General features: G+C 36.1%; 1 protein-coding gene across 1 annotated transcript in view; it reads right to left on the bottom strand.

Moving 5' to 3' along the window:
• FYB2 (FYN binding protein 2) overlaps window positions 1-13,537 on the bottom strand; it is a 195,013-nt gene that overhangs the window by 38,891 nt on the left and 142,585 nt on the right. Inside the window, exons 13-16 of the mRNA XM_037809498.1 lie at window positions 10,706-10,769; window positions 8,957-9,055; window positions 4,836-4,864; window positions 3,012-3,072 (exon numbers count right to left, since the gene is read on the bottom strand). Of these exons, the coding sequence (XP_037665426.1) occupies window positions 3,012-3,072; window positions 4,836-4,864; window positions 8,957-9,055; window positions 10,706-10,769 (253 nt within the window). The remainder of the gene's footprint in view (window positions 1-3,011; window positions 3,073-4,835; window positions 4,865-8,956; window positions 9,056-10,705; window positions 10,770-13,537) is intronic.

The following is a 13,537-nucleotide window of genomic DNA, read 5'->3' as shown; positions in this document are numbered from 1 at the left end:
TAAATTGGCAAAAATTAAGAAATCTGTCAGTGCCAAGTGCTGGTGAGGATGCAGACCAATGGGCAGCCATGCACACTGCTAGAGAGTGTGTAAATTTGTACAACCACTTTGGAAAACAATTTGGCATTATCTCATGAATTTGCATTCCCTACAACTCAGCATTTCTTAATTTTTCTAAATATACCTTCTAGAAAAATTCTTGCACATGTTCACATGAATAAGAATATTTTAGCAGTATTGTTCACAAGAGCAAAAGATTAGAAACTACTCCAATACTCAGCAACAAGAAAACAAATAGTTTATATATACAATGAAATATTATAGAACAGGAAAAATCAATTTTAATGGCAAAAAAAGATGGATTTTATTTGAGTAAAAACAGGAAGTTGCAGAATTCTATATACCACAGAATACTATTTTATAATGCCTAAATTCCAAACGAAACAATATATTTTTATCATCTGTGTTTGATAAAACAATTTTTTAAAGCAAATAAAACACAAAATTTAGGAGAGTGAGTACTTTGGAGAAAAAGCAGCAAGATAGGATAGGGTAGGTTCACAAGGTAGAAAGGCCAAGGTATTAGTTATGTTCTAGTTCTTAAGTTGAGCAATGGGTTCAGGGGAATTTGTTTTATCACGCTTTACAACTTACATACGCTACATGTTTTTGATTTTTGCCAGCATAAACGTATTTTTCCTCCATCCCATGCCAAATAACATTTCCAGCTTATAACACCCTCTTTTCTTGATCACATGGCTTATGGTTCAATAAAATTCCCCAAATACATTTTCCATTTACACAGGTTGTTCCCCCTCCCTCCCAATTTCTCTTCTCTCCTCTTCTTCCCCAGTCTCCACCTGCCCAGAGCTTACCTATCCTTCCTGCTTCAACTTGGCATGGAGACTTTTCCAATCCCTTAAATGACAGAAACAGCTACCTATTCTGAGGTTCCAGATTATTTTGCACATCTTTATAGCAGACCCTTCTCTGTTAACCGATGTAACAACTATGTTTTAGTATTGAGATAAATGATACAGATCTGAGACACAATCCCTACTTCAGGGAGCTCTCAGTCCACAGGAGAAGACAGGAAAGAAAACAGACCATTACAACTGCGATAAAAATATCCTGATTAAAAATAGGGGTACCTAACCCAAACAGATAGGGTCAGAGAGGGCTTCCTGGGGATGATAAGATCTGAGTTCAGTTTTAAATAATGAGGGGATAAAATAGTTAACCAGGCAAAAATCATGGCAAAGTGTGTTACAGGTAGCACCATTCTTTTGTTCTTAGTTTGTCACCTCTCTGGAGAGGCCTTCCCCAGATAACTACCCTAAAATGAGTATCAACCCCCTCCCAACATCCATACCCTATATTCCACTCTCTTTTAAAATATCCTCTTTCAAAGCAAGCAAATTACAACATATAATTGTATATTCATTTTTTCATTCGTCTCCCCAATCAGACATGAACGCACTGTATCTATTTTGTTCATTGCTTTATATCCAACACCTAGCACAGTGCCTGGCACATAACACATATTCAGTAAACATTTGTTGAATCAGTTACTGAAGTTTCAAGAAATGAGAAGGTTTGGAAATGCTGGGCAGCCTGCTGTGTTCAGGAACATCAAGTAGTTTAGTGTGGATGGAACATGGGAATAGTGGGCAAATGGGAAGTAGAGTGAAGTGAGGCTGAGAGGTTGCCAGAGACTGGATCATAAATGAATTTAAATCTTCCTTAACAGTTTGGATTTTATTTTGAAGGCAATGGGTAATCACCAAGCATTTTTAAGCTGGTGGGTGATGGGTTTTGTGACAGTCACATTTGTGCCTTATAAAGATTAGAGAATAAACTGAAATGCAGGTGAGATGGCCATTCAGGGAATTGTTGAAGTGATCCAGCTGAGAAAACAATGAGAGCTGGAATTGTGGCTGTGCAGGGGGATGAAGAAGAGGGAATGGTTTGCGAGATATCAGGTACGGAGGGTAGTGGGGGCAGAGCATGGGAGGAAGAGGAATCAAGGACAATGCCTGGGGTTTGGGCAACTATGTATTTATTGAAACAATCATCAACATAGAGATTAGAGGAAAGGGACCAAATTTGGGTGGGGAGGGTTGAATTTATGAATTATTATGGACCCTCTGAGTTTTAGCTGTTCCTATGGACTTTTGGATGTAGTCATTTAGCAGGTTTATTAGAGCTCAGGAGAGAAATCTGACCTCAAAATGTAGATTCTGATGTCATCATAATAATGATTTAATTGAAGTCTTGGGTATGGATGAGACCATTCAAGAAGAGATGAGGAATAAGAAAAATGATAACATGGAAACCTAGGGAAAATTAAATTTTCCCCTAGAAGTATGGCATAACCAACAGTTTAGAAGATTATGGAGAAATCAAGTAAGATGAGGACTTAAAAGTATCCACTGGATTTAAAAATGAAGTCATTAGTGATCTTACTAAAATTAATTTCACTGGTACAACAGGAACAGATACCTAATAGCATTGAGCTTGGAAAGATGAATGGAGGATGAGCAGAAGAAACCTTTATTTTCAGCCATTTGGCTGAGAGAAAAGGGACAGAAAACAAAAGCTGCTAAAGAGGGAGCATTGAGTTTAAGCCTGTTTTCATTTTTGATAGACTATAGATAGTTAGTCCTTGAGAACAGAGGTTCTGTCAAATAGTGTTTGCTATCCCCCATGTTGTGCCTTGTACATAGGAGGTTACTAAATAAACATTGTGTTAAAAGGAGCTTCACGTCTGTTAGAGTCAAAGATAATCAAAGAAAACAGGTTCCAAAGCTGCAGTGACTTTTGAATAGCATGCCATTGTTGGGTCGTCTATGTCATTCACTATTTCCCCTTCTTAGTGTAGGGAATATCACAAGTTGATTTTCATCCAGTCTCCAAGGATCTGGAGAGATGGTTCTCGAACCATATTTAACAAAGCATCAGGAAATGGGTTAAATATTGGCAGGGATGACCAATGAGATAAATTTACTTACTTTGACTCTCTTTCACTTGTGTCCACATCATCATAGATCATAACTCCTTGAGATCTAAATTCTAGAGACAAGATATGATTAAAATAGCCCATTACTAGGTATGGTTTATAAAATCCCTGGCCTTCCAATTTATACACAGTCACCTAATTACCTAGATGCTTCCCCGAGCCTGTTTTACTAAAATCTGGCTAAGAGTACAGATAGGCTGGAAAGGTCAAAGAACAAAAGATTCTCCATTTGGAAAGAAATTTAGCTGAGGGATTTAAAAAACAAACAAACAGAGAGCTGTCCTAGTATCTCAAACATACATATGTATTTATATCAATTTGATTTCATGCAGATTTCCAACAGAATATGAGTTGTGAATAATTTTTAGACCAAACACCCATCTTCCTAAAGATGCTATACTACTAGAATAGTGGGATTTTTCTTACTTCCTAGAGGGGAAGGGGGGTAGGGTGAACAGTTAAACAGCATATTAATATTGATTTTATTTCCATGATAATTATTACAGAATATTGGAAACTGGTCCTTTATAATTATCTTTTATAAAATGGAATGACTTAGTGCAAAATCATAATTAGGCATTTTAAGTAAAATATTTCCATTCTTTGGTGCTTTATATAGAATTCCATGATTTTCAGGTGATTCACCATTTGAACAACTTTGAGACCTTATGGTATAATTATTCATAAGCATTAATATTGCTTTAATTGTTTTCTTCAAGATCTTTAAATTTGGATGGTGTATAATGCATGCTTATATTAAGTTGGCTTTTAAAAAAAAAAAAAAAAAACACAGACCAAGGATATATTGGGAGACCTGTGATTTTACCAGGTACATATAATTTTTGTTTGTTCCTCAGCTCATCAAACACATATTTGTAGAATATAATGTACATTTGGATTGCCAAGTCAGAGTAAAATCAAAGTAACCACCATGACTTTGGTTACTTTGGTAACCCAAAAACAAAACACATAGGCTTTTTTTTTTTTTTTTTTTTTTGACAACTTCCAATTTCTAAACATGTATTGAGAGTACTGTATGTTAGGCACTATGGTAATTTAAACACTACTGTTTTAATGCAAAGTAAGCAATATTCTGATGACCCACTCTTGATTCAGCTGGTGTGTACTGCAATGTGATCATGCTCAACTTACTGAGTCTTAATTAGGGTAATCTAGCTATCAAATCTTCAAGAGGCTATGTGGCGTATTTAAAAAGCATGCGCTTTGTACTCAGTGAGACTCGGGTACAAATGCCAGATCACTCAACTATGGGCTATCCCTAGAGTCTCTCTAGAAAGGGATAAGGACATCTGTTTTGCTGGGGTTTAAGAGCAGAGCATCTACCACAGGGCCTGATATAGAGCAGATGCTTGAGAAATGTTACTCATCTTCTCTAAAGTAAGAAATACTATTCTAAAATAATATATCCTCTTTGATGTTGATGTGTTGACTTTTTTTATAAAGCTGTTTCATAGAAATATATTCACACACCATCCAAACCATCCAAAGTATACAATAACTGGCTCACAGTATCATCACATAGTTGTGCCTACAAACTCATGATCAATTTTAGAACATTTTCATTACTCCAGAAAAGAAATAAAAATAAAAAAGAAAACCCAAATCCTCCCATACCCCTTATCTCCACCATGACCCACCCTTATTAGTGAACCATAGTGTTGGTATAGTATATTTGTGATGTATTGACTTTTCATCAAACATGGGCATACATGGAGGATTACCATTTGTCTCTTCCTGTCCCTGAATGTAACAATGCTGGGTAGTTCTGTGCCAATAATAAGCAAATGCCACTTACCTATATTAGGCAGTGAAATGGAAAATGCACTGTTGATTGACAAAAGACACAAAAGGTTAAGGGAAAATACACATTCAGAAAGATTAGCTGCTGTATCTCAACATATTGATGATTAGATGTCTCAATACAGACATTTTTCTATTAGGCAAAATGTAAAGCAAACCTCTCCCGCAGCTTTGTTCTGATCACCTCCCACCATTCTTTAATAAAGGTATTTACCTTCAGCCCTGCCCATATCCTCTTTTCCTAATTAGTAACAACCTCAGGTGCCCCAAAGGCCAGCCTTTTTCCATCCACAGGATCCTAATTCTAGCCTTTTTCCATCCACAGGATCTTAATTCTGCCCTCTAATCTTCCAAGATGTCAATCAGATACATCCAACGTGGGATAAGTATTGGTGATAGACGAAAAACCCTACAGATTAATTACTGGGACTGCTTGGAGACACACCTTGCCTATGTTTTCTAAGCCAAAGGGGTGACTTAAGGTACAAATTCCAGACCAGGTGGAAAGAAAAGATAGAAAATTGCTAAGTGGAAGAGGACATTTGGAGCAGGTAGATTGTTTGTTGCTCCTCAAATCTCATAGCTAAGGAGATCACATGGAAGGAAGTGTGATGTGGTAGAAAAACAAAAAGATAAACCCATCTATTTTTAAGCATTTAGTTTAAGTTCAGTCCTACAAATTTTAGAGAACACACCATGGGCCAGGCCCTCTACTAGGTGAGTATATAAAAATGATCAAACACAGTTTGGGGTTTAGTAGCTTGGAGTTTAGTGAGAGAGACCAAAAATAAATGATTATGACACCTTGTGATAAGAACAAAATAAAGGAATGTCTAGAGGAACAGCACTTTAAGGAAAATCAGTTAACCTTTATCTAGGCTTCAGTTTCTTCATTTCTAAAACTAATACCAGCAGCTATCTTAATAGGATTACTGTTAGGATTAAATGAGCATCCCTAAGTGAATGTGCCTGGGACAGATGTGATGCTATTAATGTCTGTAAGACCAGACTGGAAGCTGTCAGCTTTGTGATACACAAGAAAGAGTAGAAGAAAGAACGTGGTCACTGGAGTCAGACAGAGCTATATTTGAATCTCATTCTGACACTCACTTGTTATGTGACTTGGGGAAAATCACATAACTTTTCAAAGGCTTAGTTTTTTCATCTGTAAAATGGAATTCAAAGTACCTACCTCAGTGGGTTAGTGTGAGAATCAGAGAGAACACAGGCAAAGTACTTAGGGTACCCTTCCCTCAACACCTAGTTAGCACATATCCTTCAAATCTCTATCCAAGGATCACTTGCTCAAGGAAGCCTTTCTTAATACCAATCCCCTTACTCCATTTTAATCTGGGTCAGGGTGCTGTAAGCTCCTGGTTCAACTTAGAAACTGAGGCCACAAAAGAACTATAAAGACATTTCCTTCCTCTAGATCATTCAACAGATATTCATTCAACAGATATTTAGCCTATAATGCTAGGTGCTGGAGATACAGCAGTAGACAGTCAGTCATTGCCCTCATGAAGTTAGAGTCTGGTGGGGGTGTTGAGGCAGACTGAAAACAAGCATGGATTTTTATGGTATGTCATTTAAGGAAATACATGGTAACAAGTACAATGGAGAAAAATAGAGCAAGGTAAGGGGAACAGGGAAAGCTGGAAGTAGGGACTGGTTTGCCATTTTAAAGGATGGTCAGAGAAGGCTTCACGATAAGGTGATTTTTGAACAGAGACCTGAAGATAGTAAGGGAGTGAGTCACATGGACATTAGGGTTACAGCGTTCCTGGGAGAGGAAATAGCAAATGCAGAGACCCTCAGGCTGGAGTGTGCTTGACCTGTTTCAAGAAAAGCAAGAAACTCAATACACCTGGAGCAGAGGGAGTGAGAAGGGGTTTAACATATAATTACCATGTAAAGTTCATAGTGTTGCTAAGACTGTAGCACTCAATTCTTGGAGAGAGGATTGAGACCCTCTTACTTTTAAATGTCACATTTTCAAGGTTGCAGTCTCATGAAGATAAGTCGATAAAGTAGGAGTGGTGTTCATAAAAAGCTCTCAGTCTTCAGAACTCTCTCTCTCTCTCTCTCTCTCTCTCTCTCTCTCTCTCTCTCTATATATATATATATATATATATAAAATCTATCTATCTATCTATCTATCTATCTATAATTTTAGTCTATCTACATGCTAGTAATTGAAAAATTAAAGTAGAGAGGTAGATTTGGGCAAAATTTAAAGGAAAAATCTAAATAGAGCTCCCTAAAGATGGAAGTTCTTTCTCTGCAACTAGTGCTTTTCTCTTCTACAGCGGTGTGCTAGCACAGAGATGCAGCTCAGGAAATTTACAGAGAAGTGGGTGGATTTAGGTAATAATGGATTTCCCGTCTTATCCTGAGATTCTTTGACTCTAAGAAGAAGGGTTTCTCAGTAGTATTAACCTACGTTACAAGAAGTGTACATGGTATTATAGGAATGCAGAGGAAACATGGGTAATCCAGGTTTAGGTAGGGAGGTTCAGGGAGACCTTCCCAGAAGGAATAATATTTAACCAAGTTTTGAGGGAAGGCTACAACTTTGATAATCAGAGATGGTTGGGGGAGGGCAGGTGCATTCCCAACCAAGGGAGTACCTTCCATGGTCAAAGCGAGGAGGCACGAAACACCATGGCACAGTCAGAGATATGAAGGGTATGTGTATAGAGTTCTAGTGAGAACTGGAGAATTAGGTAGGGTGAGGTAAAGGGGACAGGGAGGGCTGGAGGTGGGGACTGGTTTGCCTATTTAAAGGATGGTCAAGGTAGGCTTCACTCTAAGGTGTCTTTTGAACAGAGATCTGAAGATAGTAAGAGAGTATAAAGATATGTATTTGCCATGGATATTCATCGGATATTTGTTCTAAAAGTTGTAAGGAGTTGCCGAATAGTTTTGAGGAAAAGGAAATCAGATTTTCATTTTGAAAAGTCAGTATGCTCACCTGTATCAAATTTTTAAGGGGCTGCATGCTATTGTGCCAAAAAATTTCTGTTAGAAAGCATCTAACCTCCAATGCCCTGGTCTGCTTTTTTGCATAGGTCTCACTGACAGATGGAGCTGAACTCCCTCTTCGTCCATAGTCAGTATGCCAACTGATAAACCCTGTGTTCTGTTGGATCTCTTGGTAGATCTAGATCCAACAGACAACTGGACTTAAAATTACACATAATTTTGAAGTTTTATAATTGAACAGAACTTCAAGGTAATATAACACAGCTCCATCTCAGTTTATATAATAACCTTAGGCAAATTATCTTACTGCTTTCCATTTCTTGATTTATATATACCTATATCTATATCTATCTCTCTATCTCTCTCTCTCTATATATATATACACACACACACATATATATGTATATATATTACAGAAACCACCCAGGCCACTTCCATTGTATACATAAGGGAACTGAAGCCTAGTGTGAAAAAAAAAGAAGTGATTTGTTCATGGGTAGACACTGAATAATGGCAGCATTGAGACCAGACTCTAGAAACCAGCCCCCCCACCTCCTTTTACTGCTTGAATTTGCAACCTCCCCAAAGACTAGCAGGTAGCCTAGGTGATCTTGGAGAGTCCCTTCAAGGGCTAAGACTTGAAAGTTCATCTCTCCTCTCTATACATTGCTTTTCTCAAGAAAGGCAAATGAGAATATGGCAATGCAGCCAACTAAAACCACTGGAACTTGTTGGGCTAAGAAAACATAAAAGGATGTAATTAATCACATAATAGTTATAACAAGGAGATACATTTTGTGATTATTATCCACAGAGATATATACCAAAGATGATAAGGAAAGTTTCTTATCAGGAATTTGCTTAATTAATACTTTACCTCTAGGCTTGTTTACAACCTTTACTCATCAATTTGTTTTCAAAAGGGATGACACTTTTCCATTAATAAGTGTAGGTGTGGTTCATACAAAAATTAACACATAGGAGGCAAGTGATAACCAGGACCTTTGGTTTTAGTTTCTCAAATCCCCTTCACTGTGACTGAGAATAGGATGGAGAACACCGAGCTACGTAACAACCAGGCCAGCACTGTTAACTCTCTCTTGGAAAGAGATATAAAAAGAACATTTTTACCTTAAATGTTCTTTAGACTTGTCTTTCTTCATTTTAAATCTATATGTTTCTTTCTTGAAGAATTGTCGCAGTCTTTTAAGTGTTTCTTTTCCATCCAAACTAAGAAGGATAAAGGATATAAATAACATGGGGTTGAGAGAGTAGTAGAGATGGAAAGTTGTTGTACTAAAAAGCAACAAGGCTTCAGTTTCATTTCCAAAGCACATTCTGCTCAAGGAAGAACAAGAAAATGCCTTAACTTCTCTGATTTTCTTGGATTAGAGTCAGATACGAAATAGCAAACAACAGTGAACAATGAAGGGAGCAATTATATTTCAATACAAACTTTCCTCTCCCCCAAATGGTCTCCAGTTTGCAGAATTTATGGAGTAAAGTCTTCCTTTTAGAGGAGAGGATAACTCAGGACAGCACACGTACAAACTGTATTAGAAATACATTATAGGAATTTCTGGCTCTTGAAATTCATGTCACTGATTTTTTTTTCAATTTTATTCAGATAAAGTCACATATCACACAAACCATCCAAAGTTATACAATCACCGGCTCACAGTATCATCACATAATTGTGTATATAACCCTATGATCAATTTTAGAATATTTTCATTACTCCATATCAGAAATAAGAATAAAAAATGAAACCCAATTCCTCCTATACCCCTTATCTCCCCTATTGTTGACCCATAGTATTGATGTGGAACATTTGTTACTGTTGATGAAAGAATATCAAAATACTACTGTTAACTATAGTCCATAGTTTACAATAGCTGTTTTTCCCCATTTATCCCTCTATTACTTTTTTTCATTTGTAGTTCATGCAAGAAATTATTTATATTTGTAGTGTTAATAGATGACGTACATGACTCTAAATAACCACTTTCAATCAAATTCAACTACGTCACTGATTTTTATTTTACTGAATGGTAGTATAACAATGGTAATACTGAGAGTTGATGTCCAATAATGACATTCAAAATTCTTCCTAACACTGTACGCTTTGGGGTTTTTTTGTGTGTGGAGGGGCGGGAGTTATCTACCCATATTATCCAGCTATCCAGCATGCCTAGCTCAGAATCCCCTCTTTTTCTTTAAGTCCCCAAATTTCTTGTTTTGATTACTGTTGTTTTTCTTTCCAAAATGTGCCTTAACAACTAAACTTGATGTTTAATTAGGGCACTAAATATACCCTAAATAACTAAATTCTGCAAATTAGAGACCATTTGGGAGAAATGAAAGTTTGTATTGAATTACAATTATTTCCCCTTCAGAGAAGTGATGTTTGCTACTTGATGGATAATCTCTATTTGAACAAATATTATTCTTCATAACACTGAAGTACTAGATATTAAATTGAACCCAAGTTCTAGAGACAACTTTATTAGCTTGCAAAGACACAGGTTATGTTTTGCAAAGACATAACCATTGACTTCTTCCTGGAGAAGCAACTACAGATTTGAAGCAAGTTTTATTGATATTTTTTACTTCCTCATTATCACTTGTTTCCTAACACAGTATAAAACTCCTGTACTCTAGGAGATGGACATTTTCTCAAAAGAGAAAGCAAAGTGATTTGAAATTGATAGCAAATGATTGTGCACAATTATAAGTATTTTATTGATTACAATAGCTTTCACCATTCTCCATGCAAATCTTCGATAAAGGATGGAGACAGGGGTACATGCAGGTATTTCTTTAACTCTGGTTTTCCTAGATTGACAAGCCTACAAAGGCAAGAAAGAGAGAGACTCTCACTCTGTCTTTGAGTAGTTGCTCTTTGTTTTGTAGACATCATCATACATTTCTTCACTATTTTCTTCTGAAATTAAAAATATATATATATGTTTTCATTCATTATATAATGGCAATGGCTCAGATTCATATTTAATAAAATAATGATATTATATCTACCAGATGCTAGGCATTTTGATCTTTTGTTTGTTAAAACAAAGAAACAATAAAATAAAAACTATTTTATTGAAACATGCATATGTTTTTACAAATGTGTGGTAAAAATAATTAAACCTCTATAAAAGAATGTGTAAAGGAGAAAATAAGACTCACTTCTACCCTCGATTACAAGTCTGATCTGATTTAATCAAAGAATGTTGGTTTATCAACAGAATATTTCCTTCCCTCCTTACTATATTTAATACATTATAGTCAGAGTCTACTAAGCATCAGATACTGTCCTGAATGCTGGAAAAACAATGGAGAACTAGACCCATCTTGAATAATCTCTATCTTTGTAGCATAGTTTTAGCCTAGCCCAATACACAAACTTAATATATACAGACATTCTTTGGGCATATGCTGGTAACATGGTCTAGTGGAAATAATGCTGGATTAAAAGATAAGATTTTCAGGTTTGAAATTTGGCTCTAACACACAGTGAGTTTAAGGGAGTCACTTCTTTGTACCTCCGTTTCCTTTAAAAATGAGGATACTGGGTTTGATGATCTCTAGGATTACTTGTCATCTGCATTTCTGGGATTTTAAGAAGGACAAAAACAACCAGAGAAGCATTTAGCCAGTCCTTCTGCATTGTTTTTTCATTCATTCATTAGAAAACATATATTTTTAAAATATCTAATATATTTCTGGCATTAAGCTAGGTTCTAGGAAAAATGGTAAACATTAAGATAACAATTTAGGGAGGAAATACAATTATTAATGAAAGAATCATGTAAATAAATATAAAATTACAACAGTGACAAGTGCTCTGAAAAAGAGGTCCATGAGATTGTATGAGATTGTACACTAAGGAGAATGTTCCCTGGGGGACTAATGATTGATCTGAGATGGGAAGAAAGAATAAGAGTAATTTAGACAAAGAGGCACAGGGGTGAGTGGGAAGGAATGGGAGGAGGGTCAAGAAGAAAATTCCAGGAAGAGGGAGTATCATATGCAAGGACCTTGTAGGAGCTTGGCAGATCAGAGCCGTGGAAAGAAGGTCAGCATGACTGAACCTCAAAAAGGAAGGCTGAGGATAGTGTGAGATGAGGGAGGTAGGAGCAGGCCAGTCAGAGCCTTCTAGGCCATGTTAAGGTTGATCTTAAAAGCATTGGGAAACCCTACCTCATACCCACTAGAATGGCTATTATTTTAAAAATGGAAAATAACAAACACAGGCAAGGATGCAGAGAAATAGGAAACTTCGTATATTGTTGGTGAGAATACAAAATGGTGCAGCCCTGTGGAAAACAGTTTGGTGGTTCTTCAGAATGTTAAGTACAGAATTATCACATGACCTGGCAATCCCACTTCTAGGTATATTTCTAGGAAAGTGAAAACAGACCTTGAAGAGATATTTGTACACCAGTGTTCATAGCAGCATTATTCACAATAGCCAAAAGGTGGAAGCAATCCAAGTGTCTATCAACTGATGAATGACTAAACAAAAAGTGGAACATACATACAATGGAATATTACTCAACTATAAAAAGGAATGAAGTTCTGTTACATGTTACAATATGGGCAAACCTTGAAGATATCATGTTGAATGACAAAAGCCAGACACAGAAGGACAGATATATGATTATACTTATATGAAATAACTAGAATATGAAAATTCATAAAGAAAGAGAGTAGAATACAATTCATCAGGGTTGAGGGAAAGGGGGTTAGGGAGCTAATGCATAATGGGTGCAGGATTTCTGTTCAGCGTGATGGAAAAATTTTGATAATGGATGGTAGTGAGGGTAGCACAACATCGTGAATGTGATTAGACCCACTGAATTGTATGCTTGGAAGTGGCTGATACAGGAAATTTTATGTCATATATATATTTCCACAATTAAAAGAAAAAGAGACTAAAGAGACAATAACAATTAAATGTAATACATGATCCTGAACTAGATCTAATAATGGCAGAAAAAAGTGCCCAAAAGGACATTATTGGGGCAACTGAAAAACCTGGAATATAGATGCATGCTTTATATCGATGTTAAAGTTCTTGAAATTGCTAACTGTATTTAATGTGGTTACATAAATGAATACCTATTTTCTTAGGAAATATACATAGAAATATTAGGTGTTAAATGAACTGATGTATGCAACTGACTCTCAAATGTTTAAAAGAGACAGACAGACAGACAGATAGAAAGAATAGATAGAACAAATGTGGCAAAATGTTAAAAGTTGGTACATCTGGGTATCTGGCTGGTAGGGAGTATATTGGAGTTCTCTGTATTGGTTTTATATTATTCTTACAACTGTCCTTTATTTTGAAATTATTTCAAAATAAAAAGTTAATTAAAAAAACAAAACATTGAGAAACCCTGAAAGTATTTTAAGCAAAAAAAAAAAAAAAAAAAAAAAAAAAAAAAAAATAGGCCTATAATCAGTTTTGCATTGTGAAAAGATCAAGGCAGCAATTTCACGGTGAAGTTGCTTTTGTTTCATAGTGAAGTTGCTTTTGTTTCTCACCCCAAGAGCCCCATTACCAGCATCATCACCCTCATGATTCAAAATGTATGTACTAGCACACAACTTGGGACCTGTTCTCTTAGTTTACTATTCCCCCAAACAATTAGTATCACTCAAAGGATGAATACATAAAAGACATCTTATAACTAATCAGCCACT

The sequence above is a fragment of the Choloepus didactylus genome, chromosome 2 (genome assembly GCF_015220235.1).
Source record: "Choloepus didactylus isolate mChoDid1 chromosome 2, mChoDid1.pri, whole genome shotgun sequence".
Taxonomy (NCBI): domain Eukaryota; kingdom Metazoa; phylum Chordata; class Mammalia; order Pilosa; family Megalonychidae; genus Choloepus; species Choloepus didactylus.
This window is presented reverse-complemented; position numbering and strand designations above follow the sequence as displayed.